This window comes from Panthera leo, chromosome C1, assembly GCF_018350215.1.
Source record: "Panthera leo isolate Ple1 chromosome C1, P.leo_Ple1_pat1.1, whole genome shotgun sequence".
Taxonomy (NCBI): domain Eukaryota; kingdom Metazoa; phylum Chordata; class Mammalia; order Carnivora; family Felidae; genus Panthera; species Panthera leo.
In genome coordinates this window covers 162,159,313-162,183,816 of record NC_056686.1, presented here as the reverse complement: position 1 = coordinate 162,183,816, position 24,504 = coordinate 162,159,313, and the positions used below count along the sequence as shown (strand labels likewise).

Below are 24,504 nucleotides of genomic sequence, written 5' to 3'. Positions count from 1 at the left end.
CATGCCGGGGCTTCCCCGGTGGGATGGCTGGAACCGAAGAGGGAGTGGGCTGCGGCAGCCCCAGAGCTGTCAGCACAGAGGGCTCCCGATAGGACAGCTGAAGCTGAGGTAGGTGTAAGCCAGGAGGTCCTGGGGCTCTCTGCACAGAGGATGCCGTGGCAAGACACCTAATGCCGAAGTGAGCGTAGACCAGGACTGTCCTGGGGCTCACTGTGCGAAGGGCAGCCTGGCAGGACAGCTAAGCTGAAGTAGGTGCAGCCTGGGGTGTCCTGGGGTGCCCAGTACAGAGGGCACCCTGGCAGGGCAGTTGAAGCCAATGGAGGCGGGAGCCAGGAGGTGCCCGAGCACTCTCCACTGGCGTTGCTCTAACAGGTCATCTGGAGCTGAAGTGGTGCAGGCCTGGTGTGCTCCAGGGTGCTCTCTGCTTGTGTCACCTTGGTAAGACAGCTACAGCTGTAGTGAACGCCGACCAGGGGTGGCCTGGGGTACACCCTGCTGGACCTTGATGGCACAGCTTGGGCTGGTGTGAGACGGGCCCGGTCCCATCGCTGAGATGGCAGGTCAGCTACGCTCCTGTCTGTGCTACGAGGTGGAGGGGGAATGTAAACTGTGGACGCTCTCACCAGCCCCTTCCACTCAGAGGGTTCTGTCTGCTCCCCGGCCATTTAGTTGAGTCCTGGGGCTATTTTAGTTGTGTGTTTTTAAACCCCAGCCTGCTCACAGTCCCTGGTGCTGTCCCTTCCCACTGCAGTACACAGTTTCAGAGGTAGCAGTTTCCGTCGTCACTGTCTGTCTGTCTTTCTTGCTATTCTCCATGTGGTCTTTTGTTGTGCTGAAGCTGTTCGGTCAGTCCGCAGTCCTTCAGGAGGAATTACTCTATAAATAAGTGTAGATGTGGCGTGTCCATGGATGAGGTGCATTCAGGGTCTTCCTAGGTTACCATTCTGGACCCCAAAATCCAAAGCTGTGCTTTTAGTATCTGAATGTTACCATTGTATAGAACTTGCAGAATCTTGCTAAACCTGAACCAGGATTACCAAATAGTTAGTCCAGTTCCTCCTCACCTTTCCAAGCTTCTGGGCCATGCCAGCTAGAACATTTCTTTATGGTGCTTTTCTGATGAAATGCTGACTTAGTTAACTAGAACGTTGTGTTCATGGGTCTGTGGTATCATAGTGATGTTACAGAGGAGGTGGCTGTGTGAGGTCCTACCAGTTTGCTAGAGAACACTCTTAGTGAGTTCTGACGTTCAGTAATTACAGATTTATTCCTTTGGCATAAGTGTGGGTCCCATATTAAAAACCAGGTATTTGTGGAAAAAGAAGTATAATCTGTCATTTGTACTTTAGTGTGAATAAGTTGATAAGTCTCTTCCCTGTAAGCAGGTTTTGAGGTGGGAAGGCGGAGAGAACAGGGATTACTCAGAGTTTGAGCCCGGGGGTTGAGATTGCCAAGACAGGATAAGGAGTAAGGATTGCAGAATGGTGATGCCTATGATGTGTCCTTAAAGCCTGAAGTTCACATTGCTTAGGCCAGTGGCCTTGGCCCTTTTGTGTGTCTCAGAGTCCCAGTAGACTAACCCCGATCTTGGAGATAAAAGTCCCTAGATACAAAGAAAGGAGGGAAACTTCTATTTATCGATCGCTGTCTGTGCCAGGAATAATGCAAAATGCTTCCCATATATTATTTCACATAATTCCGGAAGTATTTTTAGTCAGTTTTACACATAAGGAAACAAAGACTGAAAGAAATCAGTAATGTGACCAAGATAGGCCACAGCCAGTAAATGACAGGGTTAAGATCAGCACATTTGTCTGGCTCTGATCCCCTGATCCTGTTGTACTACACTTGGTGGAAATGAGAGACTAGTTTAGCATAAATTCAGTATTACTACTAGACAAACAACAGTGTGATGGGTGAGTGGTGGAAATTTCTCTGAAAAACAGCAAATGTGTTCCCTTCCAAGGTCACCTGTTTCCCACTTCTGTTTCTTATTCCTCACACAACTGTCTCCCACTCCACACATGCCATTTTTGTAGTCCACTTCTCCATATTACAGACGGTATGGACAGAGGTAGAAACAGATTGTGGAATCTGCCTGTTGCCGGTTTCTTTTTCCAGGTTAGTCTCCCTCATTCGGGTGAATGTACAAAAGTGGTATCAGTATCAATGATGGCCAGAGTTAGGTCTAAGGCAGGCCAAAGAGTCGCAGTCAAAATGAAAAGCTTAGTACTGCTGATGTTTCCAGCAAGAATGACCTTGTGGGAGATGTGCCCTGCCAGTTTAGATCCCCACCCAGCTAAGCCACTTTACCGAACCAGAATGTGAGGGGGCTGTATCCCTAACACCTAGGATTTATCTCCCACTCTCATTATAAGCTAGCAGAAAGAGCTTCCAGACTTTGGAGACCGAACATAGGGATTCACATAACAAAGTTTTGACTTCTTGACTATGACCATGAGCATTTCCTTATCAATAAAATATTCATTATACAACAAACTCCTGAGATTGTTGTGAATAAATAGGACAGTATGAAATATGAAACAGTGCTCCTCACTTCTTAACCAAATGCTCATAATCTTTTACACTTTCCACCCTGCTTCCCCCCATTCCTGCTCCCTCAGCTAATATCCATGTTATCAGATCCCTTTTAAAAGATAGGATTGGGGGTGCCTGGGTGGCTCAGCTGGTTAAGTGTCCAACTCTTGATTTCAGCCATTATCCCAGGGTCGTGGGATTGAGCCCTGCGTCAGGCTTCATGCTAGGGGTAGAGCCTGCTTGAGATTCTCTCATATTCTCTCTCCCTCTCTCTCTCTCTCTCTCTTTTTCAAAAAAAAAAAAAAAAAAAAAAAAAAAAAAAAAAAAAGGATTAGGACTAGAATTTGGGAGATTTGGTAAAGACCATAATCCATAGGGAAGGTCAGGAGTTTCCAAGCATGTCTATATGGTATAAACCAAAAGCAGATTAATCTACCAACTCCTCGAGGATGAGAACCTATGTCTTATACTCCACAGCATAACCTGCAGCTCATATTTGGCCCGGCACCCCTGTAATACCATCACTTAGTGAGTTCTAACTATCTGCAGTCTTTTCCTCTTTTATGTCATCTCTTGTAAACTGCCCAGTGTATGTATGTAAATGAGGTAACCAAGGCACTAAGCAAATCTCCCAAGGTCAGGATTTAAACTATAGTGTTTCTGATTTCAAATCCTATCTTTTTTTCCCCCTAATGTACCGGCTGCCAATAAGAATGGCTCCCTTCATCTGGTTTTGCTTTTTTAACCAGGTATTTAACAGACCTTTATTTGTGCACGCTACTATGCTAAATTCAGGGTTTATACAAAGATGTAGAAGACCCAATCTATGTGAGTAGCTTCACAGGAACTGTGATAGGAGGTAGAATGTGGTACATCTCATATTACGAACAAGTGAAGGCCCCTGAGGCACACAGAGGGGTAAAATCACATCTAATTGGTGATCATCACAGGTTCAATGAAGGAGGGTGTGTGTGGACGGAGCCTTGCAGGTTGCGTTGCCTGTTGTATGCACTGCGCACTGAACTTGAGATCTAGGGATCTTAGCTACTTTTACTTTTTCTTACCATCCGTTGTTACTCGTTGCTTACTCTGTCTTACCATCTATTGCCACTCTTTAAAGTCGAAAGGAGAAAATAACTGGAGGAACCACCTTGAAGAGAATCTGCGAGGAAAACAACTACCCAGACTTTAAAATTTCCTCTCATTTTCTCATTTGGGTGGATGGATATACATACTGCTTAAGAGCCCGACTCTTTTCTACCAACTGCTGGAGGCCTCAGTTCTTTCAGCTGTAAAGTGAGGATAATATGTGCCTCATGGGAATCTTTCGGTGGATTTAATGGGATTCTGTATGTAAAGTGCTTAGCTTAGATAGGTGCCTGGAACATGGATACTTAATAAAAGGCAACCATAATTAACAGATGCTCTAGTATCTAAATGTGACCAGATAAATATAAGTGACTGGTGTATATTTGGGACATCAGAGCATTGATATTAGTTCTAAATTTTAGAATTAGCAGTTCTTAATGACTTGAGAGCTCGTTCAGCAAAATTAATGCAGAAATTGCATTATGGCAAGTAGTGACCAAACCCCTAGCCCTTTGAGGGTAGCTAAGAACTTCTTCCTGAGCTGTTGTTTTCTATCTCCTTATTGCCCCAGGTAGCTGCACAAATTGCAGTTAACCCAGTGTGTCCCAATGAGCCACAAAAATTATTCGGGAAGAACAGTGTAACTGTGCAAAGTCAAATGTTCACTCAGTGAACAATGACAAATGTCCACTCTTGCCCAGCCAAGAATTTTCTCTACCATTAGTCTCTTTATGCTTTGATTGAACTCTGGTTACCACAGCTGAAGGACTGGGGATGGTCTACAATAAAGAACCTTGATCAGAAATACTCAGGAAAATTAAAAAAAAAACAAAAAAAAACAAAAAACCACTTTGGGTACATGGGTGATTGTTTGCTTTAACTTAGTAATGTAAACATGAAGTGTTAAACACTGTAGAGAAAAATTAGTGTTCAATTTGTCCTTGAAATCTGTTTTTCTGGGGTCTGAGAATCAGATAAACTTCACCTTGCATTGTACATGATTAAAGAGTTGGCTGGCGTTTATATTTTTAGTCATCACGTGACAAACTAGGTCTAAGCTGAAAAGTAATTTAGGTTAGGCAAGGAAAGTTCTTTACATTGTATTTTCTCTTGGAACGGCATTTTTTTTTTGTCTTCTATTAATCACATAAAGATATAAATTTATGGAAATGGAACATCTATAGGTGTAAATATTAACTTCTGCCTTTTATTCACTTAGAAAAAATTTTTTTAACTTTTTTTTTTTCTTAAGTATATATTTTTTTAGTAATCTCTGCACCTAACATGGGGCTCAAATTCACAACCCGGAGAACGAGAATCGCATGCTCTTCCAACTGAGCCGGGCAGATGCCCTAGAAATTTTTTTTTTTTAAGATTAAGACATTTTAAAAATATGTATGTATGTATGTATGTATTTAAGAACACAAGCAAGGGAGAGGCAGAGAGAGAGAGGGAGAGAGAGAGAATCCCAAGCAGGCTCCGTGCTGTTAGCGCATGGAGACTGTCGTGGGGCTCAATCTCACAAACTGTGTGATCATAACCTGAGCCAAAATCAAGAGTCGGATGTTTGACTGACCCACCCAGGTGCCCCAAGAGTTAAGACATTTTTAAAGAAGGTACTGTAGACTCAAGTAAATAAAAAAATATTTGGGGATGTTCAGAAAATCATTCAGTATTTCTAATCTTCAGCATGGTTTAAGGACAACTTCGTGCCCTAATAATCCACACTGGGCATCTACCCTCTATCGCTTATGAAATCTGAGATAAACAGTCTGTGCTAAGCAAACGGACTGAATTCATTTAAATATGGGTTTTGATTCTTTAAATGCAGTGTAACAATTAGAATCATAATGGGTTCAACTTAATTACTGTAACCTGAGGAAACAGATGGGAGATGTTTAGGGAACCAATATGGGAAAATGTGAGCTTCTTATATCAGTTTTGCAAAAAAAAAGTATAGGTACTTCTCTTAAATGGAGCTGGGTTTGAGTCTCTTACCCAGCACCCCTCCCACCTTTTTATATCAGCAAACAAGTATCCATGGGTCCTATAAGCACAGTTACATCTGGGACCTGTGTACATGAGAAATTATTCCCAGCTGTCTCCCACGATGATCTGGCCTCAAGCTCTTTGAAGTAAGAACGTTGAGACTAATAATTAACGATTGGATCCATTTAAGTACAGATTCACAACAAAACTCCTCCTTGCAGGGAGACTAAACTGACCACTCCAGGGTGTGTTAGCAGTGTTATATGCACGCTCCTTGTTCTGCATGAAAATAATATGCTACCTAGTTAAACTCCTTTTCTTTTTCATCAAAATACCAGCTTTTGCTCATCTTAAATAAAATTGGGTTTTTGTTAACTAACTTCAGTCCATAAGCACAAAGGAGGATATAGATTAGCCTCTCAAAATTTACCAGGCAGTGATGGTAAATTCTTCTGGTGCTGTATGTTAATCATCCTTTGCTTTTAATAGGTAAACGAAATATTCCATATTTTAATAATGCATGACTCATTCATTGCTCATTGTCTTCCCACTGATTTTTTTTTTTTTCCTGCCTTGAGCCAGCAAGAAATCTTACATGAGAGGAGGGAGGAAAAGAGACAGAGTTGAGGAATACAACACTTAAATACTGTTGCTTGATTTTCATTGGTTATCTCCTTTCTTACGGTGACCAGTCTAATCCAGCCTTCCTTGTCAAATCCCTTCCCTCCCCACCCTCCCTGCTAAGGGCTTCACAGGGTGTCTGTTGCTAGAAACTGACTACAGGCAGTATGTAGGCATCTTTCATTCAGAATGGACAGTAATATAGTGAATAGAGAAGAAAGCTTTTAGAAATGTATCATTTGTCAAAATTGCATGGCTTTTAAAAAGGGACAGAGAGATGCTGAATGCTTTGTATGTTAGCATCGACTCTTTATTTCTGTTCAGACTCTTAAGTTTTCAGAAGCTTAAATATAGAGCCCTTTAAAAAAAAAAAAAGGAAGAAAGAAGAATTTTTCTGGTTAGTCGACCTCTTTTTAAGAAGTGCTTCATCATCCTCCTCCACCTCTCCGCGATGTTTCTCTGCAGCTCTCTGTAGATTAGGGTTCTGTGCTGGCTGGCAGAATGCTCATTTGTTAGCTGAATAGAGTTCATCGACAGACATAGATCAATATAGGTTTTATTTCTTTCCTGCGAATTCCAAAATGCCATCCAAAGAGTCTTGGTCGGGTAGGAAAACTAATAGAGCTGCAGTTCACAAATCAAAACAAGAGGGCCGTCAGCAAGATTTATTGATAGCAGCCTTGGGAATGAAACTGGGTTCTCAAAAGTCGTCTGTGACAATCTGGCAACCTCTGAAACTCTTTGCTTATTCGCAGTTGACATCACTTGTTAGAAGAGCAACTCTGAAAGAAAACGAGCAAATTCCAAAATATGAAAAGGTTCACAATTTCAAGGTAAGAATAATATTTGTTTTTAACCTTTTCTTAGAAGAAAGGAAATGCACATTACTTGAATATTAAAGGAATATCTTTTGATGTCTTTTTCAAACTAGGATGACTGGACTGAAATATTCTTACTATTTAAGGAATGAAGATGTTTTAAGCATGATTTTATTTAAGGAATAGCTGACTAAAGCTAATAGAATCCAACTCCATTTTCTCTAATGCTGATTTAGTATTCTGTTAATGGTAAAGTCTTGACTGACATTTAAAAGGTCTCATTCAGTAATGATTTTGGCACTATTTTTATGATGCAAATCTGTCTAACTACCTTTGTCGGATATTTCATGAGAGGATTAGATCTGATCTCCGTCCGGTTCTGGTGAAAAGCTTTGGCTGTAAGAGGCGTGTGTTTTTGCATCTGGATGGAGCAGATGGTCTGCATTTCCCACGGTTTCTGTCTTTTCTCCTCTGTTAATGCACTGACCACGAGCAGAGGAGGGTGGCCACCATCGGGCTGTCACTGCTCGTACAAGCAGCTTCTCTTTACTGTTTGAGTACTGCTTTCCCTTGTATGTGTTTTCAATTATTGTGTTAATGTGTTTTACTAACTATAGTCATCTTTCGTCAAGCCGGTATGTGTGTTGATTCAAGTTGCCTGCGTGTGTAGCATGATGGAAGGCCTTGAACTTCAGTTGTTTGCAGCCTGGCTGGGAAAACCTAGTGTGAGGCTGTGCACGAGAACAGCCAGCGACACTCCATGGGTGGACGCACCAGCAATGCTAGAGTAACTTCACAGTAGTTACACAACTTTACGATGAAGTTTTCTGTTTTCAGTGTAGACAGAATGTCACTCGTTTTAATACAAGAGGGTATATGGTTTCGAAAGGTGATAGGCTGAGAAACCCTGATCTTCCATTTACTCATTTATTCAGCAGATGTATTCATTCGGAAGGTACCAGGCTCTGTAGTAGAAAATTTCATTTCAGATTTGCGATTCATCCTGATTTTTAACGCTAGCATTTATTTTACTCAGATGCTACATACCAAGCCCCCAATATGCTCTACTTTTTTAGTGAGGAATAGATTCTTTTGATCTTCCGATCATTTGAGGATAAAGGGTAAATTCTAAAATGTTTGGGTTGTATAAAGACTGCTACTATTTCAGGGTAAACCAAATAGCATTTTCTTCTCCCTCTTTAAACAGATTCTTAGGGAACTTACCTTTCAACTAGTATCTTTGATTTTAAATGAAATTGAGACCATTCAGTATGTGTATCTAGTCTCAACCATATCTTCCATTTATGAACCTAAACTACATGCAAGTTAGTAGGCCTCGGCTGCTTCTTGCACGACAGACAAACTGGTCTTACAGGGTTTTTATGAAGAGCATGACCCCAAGTAAATTCTTTTGCAGATATCAAGTTGTGTGCATGTTAGGTAAAAATAGCCATTGAAGTTCATAAGCAAGAAACTATGCATACTGTTCAGAAATGGCTGAGATTTTAAAATGTATCTCCAAAGATGCCCCCTCTGGTGTGTTCAGCAGGAACAGATTGACCTATTAAGCCATTTTAGTGCTAAGTCAAGTTCATTGATTAAAAGCAAATAGTAAGTCTGTTCAGGGATTTGCATAAACAAGCACATTCTCTCTCTGTTTGGTTTTTATCTTCCAGTAATTTCTCAATTTTAATTTAATACATGGCTTTAATGAGCAAATTTTGAGCAGCCAGAAAGTGCTGGCTCTGGGACCAGTTGTGACCCTTAGCTTGTTACCCAAACTGTGTGGGGGCGGGGAGGAGAAGGCACATTAAAAAGAAGTCTGCTTCCTTCACCGGAGCTGAAAAATTAAAATCGAGTGGTTTTTTTTTTTTAAGTTATGCTCAGGAAAGAGTTCACACTGGTGAAGTTGTGTTACACATTTTTTATAGTTGCTAATAAGGTCAGAAGTCTCACAATTTGATTCTTTCCATTGAAATTACTCTTTGTTCTTTAAAAAATGTTTCTGTGGGGTGGCATTATAAAAAAGAGAAAAGAAAGGTGGGAGGGGTAGTCATACTTGACTTCCGAGAACATCCCCGAAAGAATTCAGACTCTGTGGCAGGAGCACTTCTCTCCCACACAAATGTTCACTTAGAAGGTCACCGCTTGTGATATGTAAGTCTGTGCACTTCAGACATTTATAATGGGAAGAACTCTGAGCATTTATATGGCGATAGTCGTTCACACGGCCTTGCCATTGACTATTTTCTGTGTTGGTAAAAGTGGATTCTGCTGACCACAAGCCCACTCTCCAAAGCCTCATTTCAATGTGCTTTTCTTTTTTGCTTCTTGAACTGCCTGGTTATATAACATTGCTCTGTGGCGTTGACCAGCTGCCAAATCTCATTTCAGAAGGTGAAGCCAAGAATGCCTTATACCTTTGGTGAAACTCACCGAGGTGAGATACCAAAAAAAAAAAAAAAAAATCAACCGGGCCCAACTCCAGACAGGTGTTTTGTTTTTTTGAGTTTGTTTTTTTAATAGAAAAAAGTGAAACAAAGCAGGAAGACTTCCCATTTACTGTTATGTAACATGGCCTTTTAAATTTTTTCTATTGTTATTTATAAGGATTTGCTGAAGAATCAATCACAGGTAACATAGTTGTCTCTCTTAGAGAGGTCATCATTTAAAAAATAAATGTACCACATCCTTTAAAACGGATTACTTTATAATTTGTCAACATAGGATGAAAATAATTTTAACCCTTTCCTGGACAAACCTCTCATTTTAAGAACTGCCCCTATCCTCACACGAGGAAGAGAGACAGAGATGAAACAAACAAGTGTTAATTTCTTGAGCAAACTTAAAACTAAAAACTAAACAAAACATTCTCTGACATTAAAAGTAAAACACAGGCATTCCACCAGCAGTGACTACATCCTTACATCCTCCATCCGAGGCTCTCTGGACACAATGATAACTGAGACCCAGCCCTGACCCTCCGGAGCTGATCATTTGTATGACCTTGGGCACACCGCTTTCTCTTGGAACCACCGCTGCTTCTACTTCGGAAAAATTGAATTTCTGGTATGCGTGAGGTACACGGTAGCTCCTGTCTTTGTTACAACTGACCCCCTGAGTGGGCATTTTTTCTGAAGCCATACCAGGACTTTTTCTTGCCCACGTACCGAGGTCATGATACAATTGAGAACCCTAGCATGACTGTGGGGCTAAAGAAAGCTCTTGCTTCTCTCTTCGCTCCCAGGCAGAGTTAGATGTTACGTAAGAGCAGTTGCATGTTCATGCACCACCGACTACAGTGAAATCCTCTGTATGCCTCTTCCTCCCTCCAAATTTAACTATTTGGTGTTTCGTTTGGTATAATCCAAATAGCTCTCTAAAATAAAGCTTCCATAGGATGCGAACAACCACAGACACCTGGCTACTTAGGCAAATGAAATAATTAAAAGAAAAGAACATTAAGAATTATAGTGAGAGGACACTTTAAAATAGGAGTTTAGTCCTTTTTTTCAAGGTAGTCTTGACGTGGCGACTGGTTCACTTTAGAGTCTCAGATAACTTGCATTCTGCATATAAATGAAAGATGTGACATATCAATGGATTGAATGTTGCCGGGATAGTATGCAGGCAATGAATCCCGAAATGTGAACTGATACTATAATTAAATAAGACTATAGCATGCACCTTATAATATTTAATAAAATTACTGATTGAAGACCTCCAGTCCTGGCACACAGACCAGACATTCTGCTGTTTGACAAACTGAAGGATCGAAATGGCCAGCTGTCCTGCTGGAAGTGGTCTCTCCTTCCCTCTGAAGGACACAGGTCCAAGCCCTGTGGTCTTCATTTGATACCCGTTGAGAATAGATGCAAAATGAACCAGCAAATAAAAATAGAGTTAGTGTGAAACATGGGGTTAAACTACATGATCTAGAAGGTCTTTTACAGCTCTGAAATTCTCTTTGGGCACCTGGCTGGCTCAGTCGGTGGAGCGTGTGACCCTTGATCTCGGAGTTGTGAGTTCGAGCCCCATGGTGGATATAGAAATTACTTAAAAATAAAAGCAAAAATCTTTAAAATTCTCTTGATTAAATACCGAGATCATTAGATTTATTAATATAATTACTTTGTTTTCCACTGTTAAAGCTTTACTAAGGCCCATAATTAAGGCCCATATGAGGACAGAATTTTAATATGTTGATTTCTAAAAAGAATTAAAATAACCTATATATGAAGGAATCTATTTTTTAAATGTTTATTTATTTGAGAGGGAGAGAGAGAATCCCAAGCAGACCCCACGCTGTCAGGGCAGAGCCTGTCATGGGGCTCGACCCCTGGAACTGCGAGATCACAACCTGAACTGAGATCAAGAGTCGGATGCTCCACCCTGGCACCCATGGAGGGATAGTTTTTTAAACCGGTTATATTAACAGTCCGCTGTACAGTCAAGGACTGTGGCCACCGTTGTATTATCCCCACCAGCAGTCGCACCACCGCCAGCCCCATTTCTTTAGCAGAAACATCTGCTGAAGGACTAAATGGGCACACAGTATGACAGGAGGGACTGTTGTGGTGGGTGGTGGTGGTGATTGCTGTTATTTTGAAATCACCTCTTAGGCAGCAGGACATTTCAACGTAAAAATGCGTCTTATACGATTTTAAGACCTGTATTGGTACAGTCTTTCAGTCAGATTCATGTGAGTTGTTTAAATGCAGGAAAACTCCTGATATCATCATGCGGTCTTATATTTGGAGAATCTGTGTTCACGTTTTAAGTGGTCAGAAATTTGAATATCGTTGTGAGTCATAAAAGCCTTATAAAAGAAATTAAATGCAGTGTGACTGATGTAAAAGGCAGCCTGGAATGTCTCCTTGTTAAACATCATTGCTCCTCCTGTAGGTATGACATGGAGTGTCTAACAGACATTTTAAAGGAATAAGTGTTTTCCTCCAAATAGAATACTGAATTGAATTTCATATACATATATACACACGTATATATATATATATATATACATATTTCTAGGTTATACAAATACATGTATCTGTAAATCCACACAGACAAATTCCCAGTTCTTAATGTGGGTCACTTGCAAGAGAAGATAAAAATAACAAAGCTCAGTGCAGGGCAAGGGCTCTCTCTCCTTAGGGCAGTCGTGGAGGGAAAGTGGGAGGTTGGACAAGACCATCGATAAGATCCCTGTAGGCACTGTTTCAGTTGTTATTTGGTAGAGTACTTATCAGATGCTACAGAAGCCAAAAATAACACATACTACTCTGCTTTTTATTTCTGTCCCTAACGGTGGTGAGGAGGGCCGCAAAGACTCATGCATTTCCAGGCTTCTACGTTGCCCCCAGCATTGTAACCTCTTCAGCCTCGGCCCCATGGATCTTTCTTACAGTTTGTAATGCTGGCTGAGGAGCTGGTTATGACGCCTCAAGTACAAGGCCAGAGCAAAAGGTCATGGGGAAGGTTACTTACTACCACGAAATAATCCAAAAAGAAACGTTTCGCAAGTTTTGCACATCGTTGCTTATACTTCTCCATAGCCATTTTATGAGGCTAGGGGATTTAAAATGTTAATCTTTTATATACTGGAAGAATTAATATTGCTAAAATGTCCACACTACCCAAAGTGATCTTCAGAGCCAATGCAATTCCTGTCATAATCCCAATGGCATTCTTTCCAGAAATAGAAAAAATCCTAAGATTCGCATGGAACCACAAAAGACCAAAGCAATCTTGAGCAAGAAGAAAGCTTGAGGCATCAGTATTTTCTGATTTCAAAGTATATTACAAAGCTACAGTAATCAAAACAGTATGGTACTGGCATAAAAACAGACATACAGACCAATGAAATAGAGCAAAAAGCCCAGAAATAAAGCCATGTGTCTTCAGGCAACTTATCTTCAACAAGGGTGCCAAGCACACTAAATAAGGATAGGATAGTCTCTTCAATAAATGATGCTGGAAAAACTGGATGTCTATATGCAAAAATAAATAATTGGTCCCTTATTTCACACCATATACAACAGTCAACTCAAAATGGATTAAAGACTTAAATATAAGACCTGAAACCATAACACTACTACTAGTAGAAAATGTAGGAAAGAAGCTTCTTGACATTGGTGTGGGCAGTGATTTTTCAGATAGGACACTGAAAGCACAGGCAACAAAAATAAAAATAGACAAGTGGGATTGTATTAAACTAAAAAGCTTCTGCAGTAGTACATCCAGGACTCTGGAAGTTCATCCTCCTGCCCTGGCCACTTCTTCTCCCTCCCCTCAAAAGTACCCCTTCTAATACCATGTATCAGTTTTGCCTGTTTTTGACCTTCGTGTAAACAGAATCATACAATGTGTACGTCCTTGTGTCTGTTGTTGGACATTATGAGATTTCACCCATATTGTTGCGTCAATTGTTTATTCATGTTCATTGCTAAATAGTATGTCACTGAATGAATAAAACACAATTTGTCTACCCAAAAAATAAAAAAAACATACAAAGCTTCTGCACAGCAAAGGAAATAATTAACGTGGTGAAAATGCACATATGGAATGGGAGAAAATATTTGCAAACCATACACCTGATAAGAGGTTAGTATCCAAAATATATAAGGAACTCCTACAACTCAATAGCAAAGAGCAGCCCTAGTTAAAAACAGGCAAAGGACCTGAATAGTTATTTCTCAAAAGGTACACAGATGGCCAACAGGTATGTGGAAGGATGCTCAACATCATGAACCATCAGGGAAATGCAAATCAAAACCACAGTGAGATGTCAGCTCACACCTGTTAGAGTGGCTATTATCAAAAAGACAAAACATGGCCAGTGTTGGTGAGGCTGTGGAGAAAGAACCCTTGTACATGGTTTATGAATGTAAATTGGTGTAGCCATTATGAAAAACAGTATGGAGGTTCCCCCCAAAATAAAAATAAAACCACCTTATGATCCAGCAATAGGTTGCCTTTTCACTTTGTTGATTGTTTCCTTTGCAGTGCATTAGATTTATCATTAGATGTGGTCCCAGTTGTCTGTTTTTGATTATGCTGCTTTAAAATTTGGAGAGAGATTTGAAGTTTGTCTTTCTCACAAGGAGACTGTTGGTGGAACTAAGTGCACTGGTTTTTTTTAATGTAATTAAAAAGCAATTAAAAAAAAAGGAACTTCAAGCCAGCCTTGAAATTAAAATGTAGGGTTGTCACTTTTAAACGTCTTAAGAGAGAGCCTGGCTGCCTCCCAAAACCAGTTCTGATTCATATTCCCAACTAATATCCTAATGTGAGATCCTCCAACAAACTACATCTGACATTGTACTATTTCCAGTGTTTTTGTCCATCCTACTGATTTAATGTTTTAGAAATTTGCTATCTCTATGCAAATCAGAACCACGGTGAGATGAGGTATCACCTCACACCTGTCAGAATGGCTAGAATCAGTAAGAAAAAGTAACAAGTGTTGGCGAGCATGTGGAGAAAAACGAACCCTCATGCACTGTTGGTGGCAATGTAAATTGTTGCGACCACTTTGGGGAAAAAGTAAGGGGTTTCCTCAAAAGATTAAAAACGGAACTACCTTCCGATAAAGTATTTCTGCTTCTAGGTGTTTATCCAAAGAAAATTAAAACACGCATTCAGAAAGACATATTCCCCCCTAAGTTCATTGCAGCATTATTTACAATAGCAAAGATATAGAGGCAGCCTAAATGTGTTATGTGTTATCAGTAGACGAATGGCTAAAGAAGATGTGGGGTGGAGTGTGTGTGTGTGTGTGTGTGTGTGTGTGTGTGTAAAATAAAACATTAGCCATAAAAAAATGAAATCTTGCCATTGGCAACAACATGGATAGATCTAGAGGTTAATTAATGAATTAATTATTATGCTACATCAGTCACAGAAAGGAAGTCCGTCAAGGCAGAGAAACACATACTATATGATTTCGTTATATGTGGAAGCTCAAATCAAAATAGCTCTTTTTCATGGCACTTCGGCAGCAGTAGCCTGCTTTAGGGTGAAGCTGAACAGCTCTTTCCCAGTTACGGGCTGCCAGAAACTCATTGAAGTAGACAATGAACGCAAACTTCAAACATTTTATGAGAAGCGAACAGCCACGGAAGTTGCTTCTGATGCTCTGAGTGAACAATGGAAGGGTTGGTTACATGGTCCAGATCAGTGGTGGCAAAGAGAAGGCTTCCCCATGAAGCAGGGTGTCTTGATCCATGGCCATGTCTGCCTGTTGCTGGGTAACGGACGTGCCTGCTACAAACCAAGGAGGTCTGAGGAAAGAAGGTGCCGATCTGTTGGGGGTTGCCTTGTGGATGCCAACCTCAGTGTTTTCAACTTGATCATTGTTAAAAAAAAAAAAAAAGAGAGAGAAAGATACTCCTGGATTCACGGATACTACTGTGCCTCATTGCCTGGGGCCCAAAAGAGCTAGCAGAATCGACAGACTTGTCAGTCTCCCTAAAAAAGATGATGTCTGCCAGTATGTTGTGAGAAATCCCCTAAACAAAGAAGGTAAGAAACCTAGGACCAAAGCACCCAAGATTCGGCGCTTTGTTACTCCATGTGTCCTCCAATGCACAAGTCAACATATTGCTCTGAAGTCTAAAGAAACAGCACACTAAAAAAAATAAGGAAGGGGCTGCAGAATATGCTAAACCTTTGGTCAAGAGAATGAAGGAAGCCAGAAAGAAAAATGCCAGGAACAGATTTCCCAGAGATGGGGGCTGTCCTCAGAGCTTCTTCCTCTGAGACCCATCAAAAATGAGATTTTCTAAAAGTAACACATAAGATCAGACATCAAAAAAATAAGTCAAAACAAATGAACAAACAGAACTGAAACTCATAGATACAGAGAATAAACTGATGACTGCTACAGGGTAGAGGGGTGGGGAGATGAACAAAATAAAGGTAGTTAAGAGGTATGGCTTTCCAGTTATAAAATAAATAAGACAAGGGAACGAAGGGTGCAGCATAAGAAATCTAGAAAGTAATATCGTCACAATTTTATGTAGTGGCAGACGGCACCTAGACATATTGTGGTGGCCATTTTGTAATATATACACATACTGGATCACTAGGTTGTATACCTAAAACTAAAGAACACTGTATGTCAGTTACTTTTCAATTAAAAAAAAATTGGCATCTCTAAAATTTATCTCAAAGCAGAGAATCAGCCCAGCATGTGACTCTCATTGCAATAACAATGAAAGGATATAAACCCATAGGAAGAACACACAATAATAATGATGATAATGATGACGTCACCTCTGCCAAAATTCTGTTCTTAATGTTTTTTGTGTCCACATAATAATCTTACTTTCAAGGATCAGTTTTTCCCACGTCTGAGTCACATTGGTATGTTAAAGGCAACTTTTTGCAGTAACTTGTATCATACTTCCCTTCTCCCCTTCGATTTAATTGAGGATTGAGTCTTACTTGTATTTTGCTTATTTTATTTTTAAATTTTTTAATGTTTATTTATATCTGAAAGAGAGAGACAGAGCGTGAGTGGGTAGGGGCAGAGAGAGAGGGAGACACAGAATCCAAAGCAGGCTCCAGGCTGTCAGCATAGAGCCCGACACGGGGCTCAAACTCTTAAACCACGAGATCATGACCTGAGCCAAAGTCGGACACCCAACCAACTGAGCCACCCCGGCGCCCCTATTCTGTTTATTTTATAATCCAGTAGGACACAGATGTAATATTTTATGTCTCTAATTTTTAAACCTTGTTTAATTAGCAAATTACACAGTCGTACTTCATCTTCTTTGTGACCCCCTATGTCAACATTCCTCAGAGGAACGTCTTCCTTGGGAGTGAAGGCTACCATGGCTTTAATAAGATGGTCAAAGCAGATGTCTGAAGAATATGCACAGGTCATAACATCTTACTCAGTAACTATCTGTACTGTTGAGTTCCCTATATCTCAGCACACTTACTGTCCTGATTAGGCAGCATTCAGTATTCTTATGTAATAGTACATAACACAAAAATATCATTGCCTTCATCAAAGAGACCAAAGGACAGAGAGAAGAGATACATGCATAAGTGGAAGAGAAGTCTAGGAAAGATTATTTTAAGTGAATACATGAAAATATTGATTTTTCTTTCATAAATATTTTATTAGTACTACTGGTATCTGAGAAACCACTACAAATTATTTTTCCAACAAACATCATGCTGGTAGTGTTTTGTTTTGTTTTTTAGGCTTCTTAACCCCTCTTCTTAAATTATCTTAAGATTCTTCTGGGTGCAAAATAGGAAAGCTAGAAAGGAAAGGAAAAATAGCCCAGTGGTATTACACTGAAACATCATCAAGAGCTCATTTAAAAAATATTTTTATGTTGGGGGATGAACATAAAGGGGTGAAAAATAGAGTTGGTGAATTTTTTTAAGTGTTATGCAGACATAAAAATTAACACCAAAAAATGTATTTATTTTAAGGTCATGGGTGTCCAGGGATTCTTGTCATATTAGGTGATATCCTACAGTCTGTTGTATTAGAAATGACCTGTTTCGGCTAGCTGTGCAAACGGATTTGCCCAAATCAGGCCTAAAATGTTAAGTTCACTCCTTTCTCTTATAGAACTCCCTCTGTTTAGAGCCCCAGCCCTTATATGTGCCACACCCAGACCACTGCTTGTGACTCTGCCTGACATGCTTGTATAGTGCCCTTGTTCCTAAAAAAAAAAGGTCCATCTCTAGGAAGCATGAGATTTTGTTTTGATGGTTGCCAGTATAGCTCATTACTCCACAATTAGTGTCTTTTTAAAAACCTATTTGGAACCCATGATTGATATTTACCATTTGATGGGACAGTTGGAGACTTTCTGTGGCAAGTGTCAGAAAGCCCAACTCTTATGCTTGTTAAGGCCCAATGAAAGGGGATTAATTGGCTTTATTTCCTTTATAGTAGGAAAAGTCTGGTGGTGGTTGGTATCCTTTGACTTAGGGGCTTAAAATGGCACCAGAACCCTGCCTCCCAGCTCTGTATTCATTTGCAGTCTCCCACTTGTGACACGATGGCCTGCGGAAGCTCCAGCTCTAAATATTCTCAGACTCTAGTCAGCTCACAATGAGACAGAACAAAAAAGTCCGGGCCTGGCAGACATTGGCCCAATTATCTTATATGCTTATCTCTGAACCAGTAACTCTGGGCAGAATAGAATGTGTTGATTGGCTTAGATCCAGGTCACATACTCTCTCCTGGAACTGGGGTCAGTTCCAAACTATTCATATGGGTTGAGAACTGGTATCCAAAGAGAAGACATTTATTCTGTGTAGCTAAAAAAATAAGAAATGCCAACATCAACATTAAATTACAGAATGAGGTCACTAATTCCACAATCCTAGTACACAACCTACTGAATACGACGGTGTCCGTATAACACATTGCTGGGAGAGACCTATTCATAGAGCATGATGACAAAAGAATCCTGAAGAAGTTGAGCTTCTATAAGGGACATTGAGAATTACTGATAAAGTTAATTTTGCACGTGCAGAAACTGAAGCCCAGAGAAGTCCCAGGTTCAAGCTCACATGAAAGATCAGTTTTAGAAATAAGTATATAATCTGAACTTCCACTTTTGGCCACCATGGAGAAATTAGATTTGCCTTCCCATCTTAAACAACTAACAAACCAGAAAAAAACATCTAAGACAACAGTCAGATATTGAACAGGTAGTACAGTACTGTGATACCTGAAAAAAGGAACTCAGCAAGAGGGCTCATAAGGTTGTTTTCATTTATTGTTTGGAGGCAGTTTCTTGGCCAAACACCTGGGGAGAGAATCTGAAGAGAGCCTAGCTAAGTGGAAGACACAGAGATTGGAGTTTGGTGAGGCAAAAAAGCAGCTGAAATTTGGGGGGCACTGTACCTGGAATTACAGAGCTATACATAAGGGCTCTAGGGATCTGCATTGGGATCTTCTCGACTCTTAGCGCAAGTACTTATCTACATATGTGTGAAAGGAGGAGAATATTTAAAAACAAAACCAGAAAGCAATAGGCTGGACAATTTCTGAAATGCACTCAGGGCTGAGAAGAGTTTTGTCCTGCAGCAGGAGTAGAAAAACATGGTAATGCATGAGACATCGTTTAAAAGTCCTCAAAGCATTATCATCTTAGTAGCATGACTGAATTAGCAATAGACTAGAGGCAGCAGTGAGGAAAGAAATTGAAGCTAGAGATTAAAAATGTATCTGAAATGGGAGCACCTGGCTGGTTCAGTCCATGAAGCATGCTACTCTTGATCTCGGGGTTGTGAGTTCAAGCCCCACATTGGGTGTAGAAATTACTTAAAAAAAAAAAAAAAAAAATATATATATATATATACACACACACACACACACACACATTTATACGTACATATACACATATATATATACATACATATATATATATATATGTATATATATATATAAAATGTCTGAAATGAAAAACATATTGGATGGTATTAATGCATATTAGGCATCAAAGAAGAAAAAAATAGTGAACCAAAAGAAAATACCCACAATGAAGGGCAGAAAGAATATTTTTATATAAGGAAGAATACTTTCTTAAAAAATTTTTTAATGTTTATTTATTTTTGAGAGAAAAAGAGAGTGCGAGCTGGGGAGGGGCAGAGAGAGAGGGAGTCACAGAATCTGCAGCAGGCTCCAGGTTCTGAGCTGTCAGCACAGAGCCCAATACGGGGCTTGAACCCATGAATTGTGAGATGACTTGAGCCGAAGTCGGATGCTTAACCGACTGAGCCACTTAGGTGCCCCAGGAAGAATACTTTCTTTTTAACTTTATTTTGAGAGAGAGAGAGAGAGAGAGAGTGAGTGTGTGTGTGTGTAAGTGGGGGAGGGGCAGAGAGAGAGAAAGAGAGAATCCCAAGCAGGCTCTGCACTGTCAGTGCAAAGTCCCATGCAGGGACTCGAACTCACGAACCACAAGACTGTGACCTGAGCAGAAGTTGGACGCTTAACCACTGAGCCACCTAGGTGCTCCCAGAAAGAACTAAAAAAAATAATAATAAAATAAAATAACATAGCATCAGTGACAATATCAAGCCTTCTAACTTCAAAGTGTAATTAGAATCAGAAGGAACAGTGGTGAGGGCCCAGGGGACAGTACAATTATTTGAAGATATAATAATTTTGAAGATATAGTAATTTTGATGAAAACCCAAGGACTACAAGTGAACTACAAATAGAAAAAAATATGTGAAGAAAACACCATGGCGCATCATAATCAAATTGCTGAAAACCAATGCTAAAGAGAAAATCGTAAGAGCAGCAGAGAGGAGAAAACACAGGCTATGGGAAAGAAAAGTTTTATTCCTAAAGTGACACTCTACCTCAGCCTGTTCATCCCTCCCATATGATATCAAAATGTGTAGGGGAAGGAAGTCTCTGGGGTTTAGAAATTAAACATGTATTCAGTTTCTCTTGAATTTTATTTTCACATTCCAGCTTCATAATGTGTTTATAATTCTATGGCTTTATAGGATCTTACACGTGCACACTCATACACAGAAATCCAGTGTACATTTTTTTAAAAAAGAAGAGAAATGATTTTTACACTGCTGTTTATTAACATCTTTAAAGGTCATTTCAATGTAAGGAAATATGTCAACAGAAGAAACAAATTATTTTCCTTTGTCACTGGTACTCTTACGTATTTTACAAAGTTTTATAAAAGGCAGGAGGGGAGATGGGGAGGAAAATACATTTTACATATAGATGACAAAATAGTGACAACAGAGTTCTCATCAGAAACTATGCAAAACAATAGAGTGACATCCTCAATGTCCTCAACAACTAAAAAAATACAGATCTCTATATCCAACACAAAATACCTTTTAAAAATGAAGACAAAATAAAAATATTTGTAAGCTGAGTAAATTTATCACCAGAAAACCTGTACTGCAGTAATATTAAAGGAAGTTTTTCAGGGACGCCTGTGTGGCTCAGTCGGTTGAGCTTCCGACTTCGGCTCAGGTCATGATCTCATGGTCTGTGAATTCGAGCCCTGCGTCGGGCTCTGTGCTGACAGCTTAGAGCCTGGAGCCTATTTCAGATTCTGTGTCTCCCTCTCTCTCTGACCCTCCCCTGTTCATGCTCTGTCTCTCTCTATCTCAAAAATAAATAAACATTAAAAATTTAAAAAAAAAAAGTTCTTCAGGACAAAAGGAAAATAATACCAGGTGGAAAATTAGATCAATACAAAAGAATGCCAGAAGTGGTAAACATGTGGGTAAATGTAAAAGATGTTTTTTTTCCTTTCAGTGTCTTTAAGATAAAGACACTGTAGGGGCGCCTGGGTGGCGCAGTCGGTTAAGCGTCCGACTTCAGCCAGGTCACGATCTCGCGGTCCGTGAGTTCGAGCCCTGCGTCAGGCTCTGGGCTGATGGCTCGGAGCCTGGAGCCTGTTTCCGATTCTGTGTCTCCCTCTCTCTCTGCCCCTCCCCCATTCATGCTCTGTCTCTCTCTGTCCCAAAAATAAATAAAAAACGTTGAAAAAAAAAAATTTAAAGATAAAGACACTGTAATAATTATGTAATAATAATATATAATTATATTATATATTATTATATAATAATATAATTATATATAATAATAAATAATATAATTATATATAATTATTATATAACAATATATAATATATAACAGATATATAACTGAGATATATATAACAATATATATATTATATAATAATATAATTATATATAATAATATAATTATATTATATTATATTATTATATAACAATAATATATAATAATTATATATAATTATATATATATAATAATATTATGTAGTTTATACAAATAAATGACGACAATAGCATAACATACATATAGGGTGAGGAAAGTGGAATTAATGTTGTAAGATTCTTACGCTATACATGAAGTGGTTTAATATTGTTTGAAGGTAGACTGAGAAGTTAAAGATGTATTATAGACCTTAGAGCAAACTCTAAAAAATAAAATTATAAGCTAATAGTGGAGATAAAAGGGATTCATAAAAATATACAATTTATTCAAAAGTATGGAAGAAGAGAGAAAAAGGAACAAAAGAACAAATGGAATATATAGAAAACACAAGCAAGATGGCAGATTTTAAACCAGATCATATTGACAGTTCCCTTAAATGGAAATAGCCCAAACACTCCACTAAAAGGCAGAGGTTGTCAGATTGGATAAAAAGGCAAAATCCAACTATATGCTATCCACAGAAACCCACTTTAAGTATAAAGACCCAGAAGGGTCAAAAGAAAAAGAGATACCGTGTAGACAGTAATTCAAGGAAAATTAGAGTGGCTATATTTATATTAAATAAATATAGTTGTTTTCAGAACAAGGAATATTGGGAGTAGAGAGGGTAAAATTCATCAAGAAGACATAATTTAAAATTTATATTCACCTAATAACAGAAGTTCAAAATACATAAAGCAACAACTAAAAAGTGAGATAGACAAATCCGCAATTGTAGACTGTGGATTTCTCAATGGTAGAAACTTCTTTCTTAATGATAGAATATAGAACAGAAAATTAATGAGATAGAAGGCTTGAACAACAGTATCAGTTTGGCCTAATTGATATTTACAGACATATTCTATCTACTCAGCAACAGAATGCATATACTATTCAAGTGAACGTGAAAGATTCACCAAGATAGACAATATTCTGGCCCATAAAACAGGTGTCAGCAAATGTAAATAGATTGAAATCATACAAAGTATATCCTTTTGCCACAACAGAATTAAATTCAAACTAACAGATACCTGAAAAATTTCCCACATGTTTAGAAATTAAACAGTTTATTGCTAAATAACTCATGAATTAAATCAGAAGAGACGTTAGAAAAATACAGCAAATCAAAATTTGTGGAATATAGCTAAAATAGTGCTTACAGTGAAATCTGTACCACTAAATGCTTATTTTAGGAAAGAAAGGCCTTAAATCAATGAATTAATAAGCTTTTGCCTAAAACTAGAAAAAGACCCAATTAAACCAAGTAATAGAAGGAAAGAAATATTAAAGAGCAGTAACCCATGAAATAGAAGAAAAACAATGAAGAACATTTGACTCTCTTTCACTAGAGTTTTAAAAAAGGTTTTAACTACAGTTTAATAATTTCTTGTGCATTTTATTCTAACCTTTTTCCTGATATATGATAGGAATACCTCCATTCATAATATAATGTATGTTAACAGTAAACTTCAGATGACATTCTTAACAACTAAGCCAAGGAGAAGTTGAAACCTGGTTATATGCGGGACAGTCTTGGCTTCAAGGAATTGTTGGTCATAAGATAATGTGGATTGGACTGAGGCTACTTTGTCTCTTGGTGTTCAGTTTACCTATCTAAAATGTGTGTGTAGAGATTATCTGTCACTCGGCTCTGGATTGTAAGTGATTTTTATTGCACAACCAATGTATTTATTTTCCTATCAAACCTTCATCATATAACTTTAGGAGACTGATGTTTTGAAGTACTGATTCACAGTGTTGATTTTTTACTACTGATATTTGAATGCAAACTTATTCATCCAAGGAATGAAACTCAGCTTCAAAAGTGAAGTGTTTTAGGTTATGACATTTGACAGTTTTAAACTTTAACCATGATTCAGTTTAGAGGTAGAGTTCTCATTAAAGCTTCTATGGAAAGAGGGAAAAAAAAGAAATTAAAAAGAGATTGGCTTCTAAAACTTAAAAAAAAAAGTCTACATTAAAATCATGGATTTTCTAATATCTTAAACACTCATATTTTGAAACAAAGTGTTTTAAAATTACTGGTTGTATTTATCTTTATGTTATTTATTACATACTCTGTACCTTGTAACCTACTAAAAGTAAATAAATAAATGGAATGCGTTGACAGCTTTGATAATTTCTACTGCCTGATTCCTAGGTTTCAAATTGTTGGCTCTGTGTTAAGTAGCCTCTCTGGCAGCTGAGAACAGAACATGGACACAAGACACTGTGTGTATGTTCGAGCCTTAATATGGTTGTGTGTGATTCTAAGTAAGTTCGCTTGTCTACACCACAATTAACTCAGCTATGGTTTTAGAGATATTTCTCCCTCACTGAGATAGTGTTGATTTGGGAGGTGGGGTGAGGACTAGTGGATCATTAAGGAAGCCATAAGGAAATCTAAACCCTTGGAAGAAGGCCTGCGTAGAATTGGGGGGAAATGGATTATATGAGTGGAATTGATAAGAATTTGTTCTTGTTCTGTACACTTAAGGTGCCATTTTAGACACCAATCGATAAAAACCATTTTTATTGTATAATATTTTGTATGATGAGGAACCCATTATATTATTATCACATTATCATATTGCCCTACTAGTAAAGTAAGACTAGATTACTGTAATCTGACAGTATAGCACTGTTTTTCCTACTCTTATTCCTCATGTTCAAGGGGACATCACTTACTCGTGGTCTGGC

At 38.8% G+C, this 24,504-nt stretch overlaps 1 protein-coding gene and 1 pseudogene across 3 annotated transcripts in view; both read left to right on the top strand.

Annotated features, from left to right (window-relative positions):
• CHN1 (chimerin 1) overlaps positions 1-24,504 on the top strand; it is a 202,580-nt gene that overhangs the window by 148,487 nt on the left and 29,589 nt on the right. For all 3 annotated transcript variants that reach the window (XM_042949182.1, XM_042949183.1, XM_042949184.1), the window contains one exon: positions 6,993-7,070. In XM_042949182.1, coding sequence (XP_042805116.1) covers positions 6,993-7,070 — 78 coding nt within the window. The remainder of the gene's footprint in view (positions 1-6,992; positions 7,071-24,504) is intronic.
• On the top strand, positions 14,995-15,979 carry LOC122227878 (annotated as a pseudogene).